Raw genomic sequence first — 12,688 nt, 5'->3', positions numbered from 1 at the left:
CGTTCTGCCAGCTTTATTATTATTTATTATTTTGTGATTTTTATTTATTATCTTATGGTAACTCTAATGTCGCAAAATAATTTTTGTTCAAATCATTTTAATTGTTCTTAGTGAATTGTGCTTACTTTCGCATTTCAGTAAGATAACTGTACCAAATATCGGCAAAGTTTTGCTTGGAACCTTGTATAGATTGTTCATCGAATGTATTTTCTTAAAAATCATTCTTAATGTATTTTAAAATGAATAAAAATATAGACAAAGATTTGGGTAATATTTCGGCCACCTTGATTTTCATAGTTTCTTGCTCTTCTGGGATTTTTTCAAAGTCTTTTTCACATCATCTCGTTCGTAGAAGCGGTCTTTTTGTTTTTTTTCCGTTGTATAATCTCTAGAGTATAAAAAAAACTAGAAGTTTTTGGAAATCTGAGGAGCAAAAGAAGTGTCCGGAATTGCAAACTGGCCGAAATTTGGTACAGTTCCCCCCAAAGTATTTTTCAGATTTTTTTCACTAGTTCGAGCATTTCGTAAAGCCTGTTTCTTTTTTTAAATGCTCTAAAAAAAACTCAAAAACACAAGTATAGAATGGTTATTTTTAATAAATCTTTTTAACTAACAATTTGACTTTATTATTGTTTTCAGTTTTTGAGTGAGGTTGTATAATATAAGAAGGCATCTCTGTCATAACAACTAATTACAAATTTGAGTCATATTTTTGTAATACTATTTAATTATTAGGGTAAGTGTGCCAAATTCCGGCCAGCTTTCAATTTCAGCCACCTTTTTTGTTCCTCGAATTTCCATGAACGTTTAGATTTTATGTACTCTAGAGATCATACAATGCAAAAGAATAACAAAAAATGTAGCTTCGACAAACAAGATGACGTGAAAAAGGCATTGGAAGAATTCCCGAAGGGCAAGGAACTATGAGAATGAAGGCGGCCGAAATAGAGCACCAAAGCTATGTTTACATTTTTATTCATTTTAAAATGTATTAAGAATGATTTTAAAGTAAATAAAGACTGTAAACTCTTTACAAGGTTCCAAGCAACACTCGTTCAGAAGAAAGAATAAAAAAAATCAGTTTGTATTTTAAATATTACATTTCAAACTTGAGACTTTGACGCTTGCATGCAACTATGCCGAAATTTGGCACACTTACCCTATTTCTAGATAACAGAAGAATTTGTAAATTTTAATATTTGGTTATCTGGAAATATTTATTTCAGAACTTCATTTTTATTTTTGTATTATAAATGTTAGAAAAGAATTTTTTTTTCACTTTAGTTAAAAAATATTAATATTTTATTTTATTTTATTTCTTTATTTCTTTTATTTTGTTCTTTCAATATTAGATTAGATTATATTAAGAATTTACGGATATCACTGCGGTATATTTTATTTTATTTTTATTATAGTTGTACGGTTTCTATTTCTTTTTTTTATGTAGGCTAAAGCTTGAAAAATCGGACAGCGTGGAACGTCGTACACTCAAATTTTCAAGTTTGATGAATGCTTACAATTTTATATATAATATAAAAATAACTTTCAGTTCAAAGTATAAAAAATCGCATAGTTACAAATTTATTGCCAGATTGTTAAAATTGGATCTTCCAATTTGGTTATCCGACATTCGGTGCTGTCCGATATTCCATGCGTATACCATATTTAGATTTTGTGCATTTTTCCAACTTGAAAACCAAGCAAGTCTCGATCATTTTGATAATATACATTTTCCACTATTGGCTGAATCTTTTTACTCCGTAAAATGTACTAGGGGAAAGTGCCCATGCTTTGCACGGTCCCAAGCTTCATAGTGACAAATTTTTTTCTGTCATTCTTATTAAATGTGACTCAGCATATTTTAAAAACTGGACACTTTCCCCTAGTTTTTAAAAATAGAAAAGATGAGTCACATTTATTGAAAAATATAGAAAAAATTTAGTCATTATGAAGCTTAGGACCGTGTCGGAATTTCAACAAATTTTAAATGGTCTACATTTTGCATTGAGTGTTTATTTAATATGGGAATTGAACATTAACATAAACAGACGACTTTTCTACCAATACAATGGACCTTTCGATTACTTCTTTTTCTTGTTTAATATCCAGTTCATTAGCGTCATTCACTTGCGATCAATATTTTGCTTCCAATGGGAAAAACCAGTAATTTGATGGTTTTGATCATTCTAAATTGATTCTTTGTTTTGATTTCTGGAGCCATTTGATTTGGTGAATATGTTGATTCTATTCTTCTTTGCAGTCTGTGACGACAATCCCAAATCATATCGATACCATTTGGGTCTCTGGCTGGGGCGGAAGTGGTCCTGCTGTCGTGGCGTGAGCAAGAGTGATTTGGGGTGTCAGGTGACAACCAATTGGTCGGAACCCAACAATAATCCAAGTAAGTCTTCTACCTCTATTCAATGCAACCTTTAATGCCTTTCATTCTATTTCCAAGAGGCAGAAAAAGAGGTTTATGGGTCTCTTGAAAATGTCAGTGATTCTTTTTTGTTTGTGATCTCCATACTGCAAATTGGAGAGTAAAAGTAGTTTTATTTGGTATATTTTGAATTCAATGTCATTCTCTTGGTGGATTCTTGAGGTGGTGTTGAGATTGGGAATTTCTCACCAGCAAGAAATTTGTCAAGTGTGTTTTTTTTTGGGTGTTTTAAAATGGAGGAGATTGTATGCAAAAGACGAAGAAAAAAATGCTGCGTGGGTTTCAATGCAGACACTTTTTGGTCCATTAATTTGGTTAATTATTGCGCATTTACACACTATATCCATTCGATTTCATTGGGTGGTCAAATGGGGAGAAAAAAAAGAGTCTAAGTTGATTTCAGTACAGTGTTGAAGGTTTGAAAATTAAATGAGATACTTTGGAAGTGTTTTATGTCTCATTAGTGAATGGGCCGTTTTTTGGGTGAATAAAGAAACATATACCTTTATTCACTTGGCCTCTATTCTCTACCCTAAAAGTGTTCTCTTGGGTTTTTTTATTAGGTGAGATTCTTAATGATTTCACAGCTATTGAAATCATTAGGGAATTGCATGTCACTTGATTGGGCTAGAACTTTTCAACCTCTTACATTTTAAGTGAAAATCTCGAATTTAGGGTACTGTGTGCAAGTAACATCTCTAATGTGTCCACAATCTCATAAAATTCAATGAGAATGCTCAGTTAATTACTTACTGTCAATAATAAGTGTTTTTCCTGTGTTCACTGGTTTCTAAAGCTCAAAATAGACATAGGGATCGGCTCAGGGATCAGCTCGAAAAATGAGGTTTGGTGTCAATACACTCAGGGATCAGCCCAAAATTTGGAGGATCAGGCTGATCTTCTAAATTCGTGAGGTCTAGTGAAATTACGAGGATTAGGCGACATCAGCGCCAGTGTTGAAAATAAAAAGCTTCACTTTGGGTGTTTTTGGGTGCTTTTCGAAATGTCAATTTGGTGTAAAATCATGGAGAGTATAGTTACGCAATGTCGCAAGATCTTAAAATTCATTAAGATTGGAGTAAAGGGAAATCAGACTGCTTCTTTCTGTACGAAAAATCCATTGATATTGCACTGAAGAAGTTTTTCAGCTATCAAGATGGACACATTTAATCGAAATTTACGCAAAAAACGCTAATCCTTGATTTTAAATCCTCAGTGTATGATGGTTTGGGCTGATCTTTTACCGCCAAGTTTTTCGAGCTGAGTATTCTCGAGGATCAGCCTGTATCTATTTTCGGCATAAGATATAAAAATTCTATAGTTTTGTATACAGAAGTGATCATTTTTTTTTTTTTAGGATTTTGACGCACTGGAAAGTCTTAGAATTTGCTACTAGAGGCGCTAGTGAGATAAAATTTTCTAACTATCCAAGTAAAACATCTTAGCCCTTAAAAGCCCCAGATATTTAGACTAAGGTATATTTAAGTATGTGCATATAAGCAATAAACTTTACAATAATATAATTGAAACGGAATTGTCAAATTTATTTTGACAGTCTAAAGACATTTGACATTTCCCTAACATAACCTTATTTCTAGACCTAATTGTCGGAATCTGATCATCGTTGGCTTTTGAGAAAGATCTCGTGAAATGACAGAACTCTTTGCAACATCATAAGTTTGTAAATTTATCGCTAAAAGGTCATGAGGTCATTTTGTTCGGTAACTTTTATCCAAGTCATCGTCTCTACTGGGAAGACACTTAACTAGCTTATTTTCAAAAACACGGTTATACGATGAGTGCAATGGATTTCGCAACTTCTGGAGTGTCGTTGAAGTTCTATGCGGCCTGATGTTGTCTTGATAGAACGAAACGTCCTTCCTGTTGGCCAATTCTGGACGCTTCTGGTCGATTGCCTGCTTCGATCAGGTCAGTTGTGACAATAGAGGTCCGAATTGAGCGTTTGGACATTACGTCTCTTTAAAATGAAACTGCCCTAAGTGCATTTAATTTGTATCAGCATTTGTTGCTAATGACGCATCATAAAGCGTCATTTGCTACGATTGCAGATACAAGGAAAATGCAGTTATAACAGTTTCATTTTGAAGAGACGATTAGGCAGCAGCTTGTAGTGGAAGATTCCCTTCCAATCTCACCAAATACACAGCAAAGCCTTTTTGGCTTCTAATTCTGGCTAGACGATCGTTTGGGCCGGCTCATCACGCTTACAAAAAGTGATTCCTAGCCAGAAAGAATAAAAACTTACTTAATGATACTTATGCAGGAATATTTTAGGATAGATTAATTTGATACGAAATTACTGGACTGCGTCCTTCAACTTCAGCTCAAAATCGAATTCACATGTATTCCAAGGTTGGTTCACGTTAAGAATCTCATCTACAATAGGCTGATCTAGATTTATCACTTCGATATTTACTCATTAAGACAATGTTCTTGAAGTTCTGGAAATAAAATATTCATATTTTAGAATTTATTCCTTTAAGGATAATAGATGATTCATGTGAAAAGAAAATGCATATCTTTTAATGGGTTGTAGGGATATACTGTCAAACACGAGTCCTTAAGGTCGTTGTATATAAATTCTTTACATTAATTCACTAAAAATATCATTTATTTTTATTGTGTTACTGTCAGAGAAAGGAATTTTTTACACAGTATTCAAATCAGGAAAGAGAATGAAGGAAATTATTATCAAAATCGACGCAATGCCATTTTTTTCTTTGAGCAACTTTGAACAAAAACCGCGTAACTTTCCGCGAAGTGAGGAAAGAGTAACAAAATGCATTTCTACCTCTGTTGGACTATTTATTCACTTAAATCTCACCTACCATAAGCTTCGCTAGGGTTTATCACTGGTTTATGAGCCTTTCCTCAATAGACAAAAACGAAGTGGATATTGGGTAGGTAAAAGAGACATAAAATTTTTGGCGAATTTGAGGAGTTTATTGGGAATGAATGACTTCTTTTATTTCCAACGGTGTTCCTTGCCAAAAAGTTACACGGCGTATTACAAGAATTCCAATTTATTTCATTTTATTGATCAATAAATCAAGCATATTGCTCTCCAACCAAACCCTCAGATAGAGAGGAAGATTACCAAGTGAATGCCATTTTTATTCACTTCTCACAATTCCCTCAGTGATTTTTTTTTTGGTGTACTGCAATTAATAATAACGTAATTCATTAAAATTCAGTCAAATTGTTTTTTTTTTTTTTTTGGTTAGTCAAAAGAGATATTTGCATATTGGTGCTTGGAGAGTATCTTCAGTGTCCATGACCTGTGTTTGGTATAGCTATTGTGAGGGAAAATTGAAATTGTCAGTTGGATCTTTGATGAGAAATTGTGGGTGAGTTTGTGTTAGTTGTATACGTTCAGGAGTTCACTGGCCCAATCTACATTGATGGTGAAAAAAAAAAGGTTACAATTCACATAATGTTTGATGACTTCTTGTAATGCTGAAACTCAGCTGTACCATAGCTACCCAAAACTCATCAATTTGTCCCGGGTATCAGTTGAACGGTGGAATTAGTCGTTTGCGTCGTTTGTGGTTTTATGCGTTTAACATTATGGTTGAGTGACTCTTCATCACTCTTCTTGTGGATAATCTTGGTGTAGAAAGTCAATTAGAGAGATGGCACTGGTAAGACGAGAAGCTGAAGTGCACTTAAGTTTGTCTATTTCAAAAGCAATTTTCGAGGATTGAACAGAAAATTTACCAAACGGTGAATAAAATTAAGACAGCTTACAGTCAAAATTTCCGAATGCTTAATTTGAGTAGTTGAGTGCGGATTCTTAATCATCTGCATTATTCCTTTCCATTGATATTGATTCTTACTAAGCTCTTCTAAATGTTACTAAAGTGGAAGAATTTATGAAGCAATATTAGGCATTTAATTGTGTGTTGCGGTGTCTTTACGGTCTTACTACTCTGGTTATGATAGCTACACTCAGATAAATGCGAAACCAATATTTTTAACCTTTCTATAATAAGTGGACAGCAATCTTTTGAAGCCTGGAATTATCACCAAGGAATTCGATGCAACGTCTCTTTAAGGGACCGGGTCTCTCACACTAACCTCCTCCAGTCCTGACGACTCTGTCAGCTCGCTCTAGAACCGTAGCATCGGTCGCTGTCGAAAAGTCCGTCCTGTCGGAGGTTCCTTGCGAGTTACAACCTAGACCTGGGATAATTGGTTGCCCAAGGGCCTAGGACATTAATTGATAGTCTTGTTAGCCACAGATGCAGGATATAGCTATTCAAACCTATTACATGCCATTATCTTTCAGTTTCGCATCCTTCAGGAATATGTCGTCCTGATTCACACCCTCAGACAATCAGATGTTAGATCGGCCTTTTCTCCGGAAGAATATGGTCTACCTAACCCTACCCCTATCTACCCCAATACACATTCAAAACTGGGTCATTTTTATCCTTGCGAACCAAAATTTAAATCGTCTTTGAAGTGAGCCAAACCTTTCGGTGATGTAGGGAAAGGCTTTGAAGCTTCGGATGAGAGATGTATCGTACCACTTGTCGTTTCTAAAAAATAACGCAGACACATACACCTTGATATTTTCTTACTAGGCGAGGTTGGCACTCCTTCTACATTGTCGCCAGGTAGTGCAATCTTGGATTGTCTCGTTTATCAAGGCCTGTGAACGTCGTCGTTCACCTATCTCGTTTTTCGATCGATGAACTGACGCCATTTCGTCCATCCAACCGATACCCTATTAACAATAACTGCTGTCTCAGAACCATTGTGGGATAGACCACTTCCGAGCTATCTGAAATTGCTGGTCCTAGGTAGATCTTCTCCTTATGAAGACATAAAGCAAATGTAGTTAGCGAAGTTTCTGATCCAACCGAGGATATAGAGATCCGCTACCTTATCAGTTGGTAGAGTAGTGTCTCTATGACTGAGATCTCAGGTTCGGAACTCGACAGCTGGAGATTTTTCAGTAGAATGCATTGAAAATGAACCACCTGAAACAAGAGAGGGTCGGATAACAACGGGTCCGGCATCAAGAGATCTGTTGATACAAATACACATTCACTGCAACTGATCAAACCAAGGCTCGTCTGCTGTAATATACAAACGGCACTGTGTATACCTCAGACACACAGAAACCGAGATATAGAACTGGAAGACCGACTTCGAGGTTAAGATAGGCAGTTGGGGTAGATATGGAGGAATGAAGAGTATATAATGGACTTAAACAAGTGCCCTAGATGCAACGGAACCGAAAGGTTCTTGCCGACCCATAGACAAATCTTAATGTTGTTAGCACTAGCTTCTCCCCAAACCCTTCGAGAGGGGTATCCTAGAGAGAATTAGTATTGTGAGAGTTAGTTCATGCTAGATCGTCGTAGGGTATAGATCGTTAGGAGGAACGCTGAAGGTTCTGGAGAAATCTCTGGCGGCCAAGGCGCTCATCTACGCGATTGCTTTAAGGGTGCCGCCCTTACAGATTCCCTGACGGTTCTAACAACATAAAGGAATCCATTATAACGAAATCGTAGTTTAGTATAGTTCTTCCTCAGAAATCTTATTTGACTGATGCTCTCGGTAGATATTGAAGTTGGTAAGGACACGGTTGCTATGTACTTTGTTCTGTCTTTCATTATCTCAATACAGAAGTGACTGCGATCCTCTCATTCAGTAATAACCTTCCCGATTTGAGAGCTCTCTTCGATTCAGTTTTGTTCCGTACCGATTCGAAGGTATATTAGAGAGAACTTACCTGAAAACCTGCACAAAAGTGAGCAAGTTCATGAAAAGGACATTTATTTTAATGAAATTGCGATTCAAAGAATGTGTTCTCGGAGAGGAGACTCCGTCCGGATGCAGTAACACTATTTGTGGAGTTTTCAACCCAAGATCAAAAACGACCTCTTCTCCAGAGCTTTCGACACGCTCCGAGTCTTCCTCAGTGGTCGGGTGTTGTCAGAGATCTGTGGGTTTCGTTGGGTAGGCGACGTTTTGCATTGGCGAGGAGGTTCCAGGATATTCACAAAAGATCTCGACAGATGCACCAGAGACTCTTCGATCATTCAAACATTCTTCCATCCTAAAATTCCCCAGAACTACACAAAAAATCACTTTTTGCAGCAAACGGTAGTTGACATTGCAGACGATTGAAGTGTCAAGAATATCGAAATACGAAATGGCAGAACAATCAGCGCTAAAACGGCGAGTACGTGAACTTGCACTTTAGGCTTCCGGTAGATTTTCGAATAGGTTTGGCTTGGTTTTGTCTCTTCGAAAGGTTATTACTGAACGGAGCCAATATATCTTTTAAGAACCATAGGTCTTTCGCATTAGTGTTTTTCAGTCCTGGCGACTTTCCTTAAACTCTATCCAGGACCTTTATTTAGCTCCACCTGCTCAATCTTGATGAACCTCGCGTTGGTGTTGCCGTAACACTTACGTTCCTGATGTTGTCGCGTCCTTAACTTCCGCCAACCTAGTTATCTAACAGAATTTATTCAACCGTGTTCGTCCGCTAGGTCTTCGTGTCTCGTTGTGCCGGGATTGCGGAGCCGTATTCTACATTGCACCCTCTTCATTGAAGGAGTAATTCTTTGGAATGAACATCCTAAAGACAGGAAACGGAGACTGAGAAAGAGTTTTCCACCGTTTTACTCTGGAGGTTGGTTACCAACGCTAAGACAGCGGTGGCCGCTATTACACAAACATTGAATTCCTTGAACAACTATATCTGTCAAAATTGTGCAAAGAAATTCAGACCTCAGTGTCTCTAGTCTCTGAAAACTTGTACATTTCACTTATTTCGAAGTTGGAATTTACGCTATGTACGCTCCATCACTGAGAGAAATTCAAAAAAGTTAAAGTAACATTCCGGAAATGTTAATTTTCCCTTGCATTATTGATCCGAAATCGGTGTAAATATTATGCTTTTTAGGCGTATTATGGGTTAGAGTTACTCTTTTTCATGTTAATTTTACCATTTAAAAGGTGTAAAATTAACATTAAAAAATGTTGATATATTTTTACACCTAAAAAGGGTTAAAGTTATGAAGAAAAGAAGTTAATCGCACCCCCGTTTTTTCTCAGTGATGCGTCAAGAACTATTGAATTCCATCGCAGGGGTTAAAATAAGCCACAGGATGTGTTACTTTAACATTTCTTCATTTTCTCAGTGTAAGAGTTGATGCAAATAATAGATACATTTTATTCTCTGTTTTGTAACTTTGCTTTGTCTTTAGTAAAGTTTATGATGCCATGTCTGAAACAGATGTTTCCTTCCGTTTGGGAACATGAGGACTTCTTACTGTCTGCCGTGCAATTCCTTTTATTTTCTCAGATGTCATTCCTCCTTTTGTGCTGGGCAATAATGTATCTGTATTCTCTAAATGTCGATAACATCCTGTAAGACTTCTTTTTCTGTGTCACTGTACTTATCATGATTAAAGTATTGATCAGTAAGTCCAATACTAATTCCTGCAACGTTCTAACTCCTTGAAATATTGTATGGCTTTAGCGTTAATTACTATTGACGGCGCAAGTTTGGATAATCGTATGCAAGAGAGAGAGGGATTTAAAACATTGTATCAAAATAATCCGCTCCCGCAGAGTAGATGGAGGTGAAAAAAAAAGATGAAAAATCCGCAAAAAATGCATCTTCTTTTTTGCCTTTAATACATTCTTCACTTTGCAAATCTATAGGCTAGGTGCTAGGATATTATTTAAAGTGGCGTATATAATTATCGGTGTATGTGAAAATGTTTGCAGGTACCAATAGAGTGAATCTCATTCACACCACCACGAACTTATGGACTCTGCCTTACCAATTCTCGTCTTTCAACTTGCTGTTGTTTTGCTTGGGTTTATTTTAATAAAAATTTCTCTTCGTGTGTGACTCTCTTGGTTGGTTGTGTCTCTATATTGAGGAGAGGGTTTACCATTTTAGACAAAACTTGAAGAATATTTTGGTTGTTTTACTTTTTTTGGTAGGACACCTCATTAAATTTCGGATGATGGGGTTTAGTGTTTTTTTTCGTTCTTGTTGTTGGTTTACCGAAGCTACTTAAGGAAATGTCGTTTTGGGTCTAATTTCCGTCTTGGAAACATTGTAACACCACGTAGATTATGTGAAGAAATTGTTCAATTTATCTATCGTGAAGATCTATAATTCACAAGATCACTTGTTTTGATTTATAAAAGAGAAAAAAAGAGCTGTAATTGCCTGTTTTACATCTATATAATAACAATTTGTAGCTGCTGCTGAAGCTTTTAAGGCTGCAACAATGTTATAATTATCATTGATACTTTTTTTATCTTCTTATCCAGTGTTTTAAGTGATATTTTCTCGATTTCCTCAATACTAATAGATGAGTCATGTTGTCATTTAAATACACTGTACTTTGAAAAATTCAAAATGATAAACCTCACGATATTGTGCTTTCGTGCCGAATGTTATTGGTTGGGTTCTTTTTGCTGGGTAAGGAGGTTTAGCATGTGTGTGACTGACTTGTATGGAGCATAGAACATAAACCAATATACTTTTAGACGTGGACTGGTCATTAAATCCTAAAGAACTATCTTTGGATGGCCTTTACCGATCTGATTTACCATATCTAATCGGTAAGGACCGTTCTGAATCAGTAGGCGGCAAAATGACCCGCATTTGCGGTATACAAATTCGTGAACTTGAGGGTGTTAGTTATCAAATTCTGGACATAGTCCAAGATAATTGAAAAACCAAGGCCTATGAAGCACTTGACTTCTTGAAGTCGCAGGGGTAATGGTTTTGGCATTATTAGTTGGACCTCCAACAATGGCAAGCCATTATAAAGCAATCTCGACTTTAGGAGAGACCTGTGACAAAGTGGCAAGGTCCTAGACTGTCCTAGGCCCGTACTCCATAAGGAAAAAGCGGTTGATAATGAATGAATAGTAGGACCTCGAATTATTACCCTTGACACCAGATTTACAAATATGGTCCAAGCCTAACTCCAACCTCAAGGAACATTTATCCCATTTATAATCTTGATTCTCAAAGAAAGATCTTTGTAATGCTTGCAGAATGACTGACTGAGTATTAGAACTCTTTGAAAATTGTGACATTTATTGAAAAAAAAAAACATAGGAATATTTAGTCATTATGAAGCTTAGGACCGTACAAAACATGGGCACTTTCCCCTATACCGGTCGACCGGCACAGACCCGCTGAGTCCGAGCTCCAAGCACTGTTTTATTATTGAGCTGTGCGTGGTTTTAAGGGCGTTTCTAACCGTTTTACGATTGAGCTGTGAATGATGTTAGGCGCATCTCTAACCGTTTCATGATTGAGCTGTGCGTGATTTTAAGCACATTCTTAACCGTTTTACGATTCATCTGTGCGTGATTTTGGGTTCATTATTAACCGTTTTATAATTCAGCTGTGCGTGGTTTTAAGCGCGTATCTAACCGTTTTGCGATTGAGCTGTTCGTGATTTTAAGCGTATTCTGAACCGTTTTACGATTGAGCTTTGCGTGATTTTAGGAGCATTTTTAACCATTTTAGTTAGCTGTGGGTGATTTTATGCGCAATCCTTACCGTTTTACGATTGAGCTAATCGTATTTTTATGATTGAGCTGTTCGTGTGTTTAATCGCATTCTGAATCCTTTTAATATTTGAACTGTGCGTGTTTTCAGCACATTCTTAACCATTTCATTTTTCAGTTGTGCTTGTTTTAGCGATTTTATATTTGAACTACTTATTGAACAGGGTTGGTTGTTTTATTATTGAACTGTGTGTTTTGTTCTGATTATGTCTAGTGTAATTTTAAAATAGTTAACTTTTAAAATTAGACCTTTCTAAAAGTAACTATTGTTGTTCATATATGCCAGAATATACTTGAAATTCGATACTTTATTGTCGTAATAAATGTTGGTTTTTCTTAATAAGTTCCGTTTCATTTCATGTACAAAGAATAAATCTTATTATGAATTTAAAAAAATATATTAATTAGCAGTCGTTAAAACAGTGTCCAGTAAATTTTCATAAAATTTTGTAAATTTTTTAAATTTCACATATTTCTTTAAAGTTTCATTTTTATGATGTCTTACTTCTGGAAATCAGTCAAAACCTAATATGAGATTTGAAGTATATATAAATGTCAAAAGCATGTCAATGTCATGAAAGGGGCTTAAATTGGTTTATCATTGGTTAAGCAATCGATTAGGGTTCTTAAAAATCATACTTTGATAAAATTGATTGA

General features: G+C 35.9%; 1 protein-coding gene across 1 annotated transcript in view; it reads left to right on the top strand.

Moving 5' to 3' along the window:
* The window catches only part of LOC129805941 (tyrosine-protein kinase Btk29A), a 108,796-nt gene that overhangs the window by 20,498 nt on the left and 75,610 nt on the right, over nt 1-12,688 (top strand). Inside the window, exon 5 of the mRNA XM_055854227.1 lies at nt 2,261-2,401. Coding sequence (XP_055710202.1) covers nt 2,261-2,401 — 141 coding nt within the window. The remainder of the gene's footprint in view (nt 1-2,260; nt 2,402-12,688) is intronic.

Source organism: Phlebotomus papatasi, chromosome 3, assembly GCF_024763615.1.
Source record: "Phlebotomus papatasi isolate M1 chromosome 3, Ppap_2.1, whole genome shotgun sequence".
Lineage (NCBI taxonomy): Eukaryota > Metazoa > Arthropoda > Insecta > Diptera > Psychodidae > Phlebotomus > Phlebotomus papatasi.
This window is presented reverse-complemented; position numbering and strand designations above follow the sequence as displayed.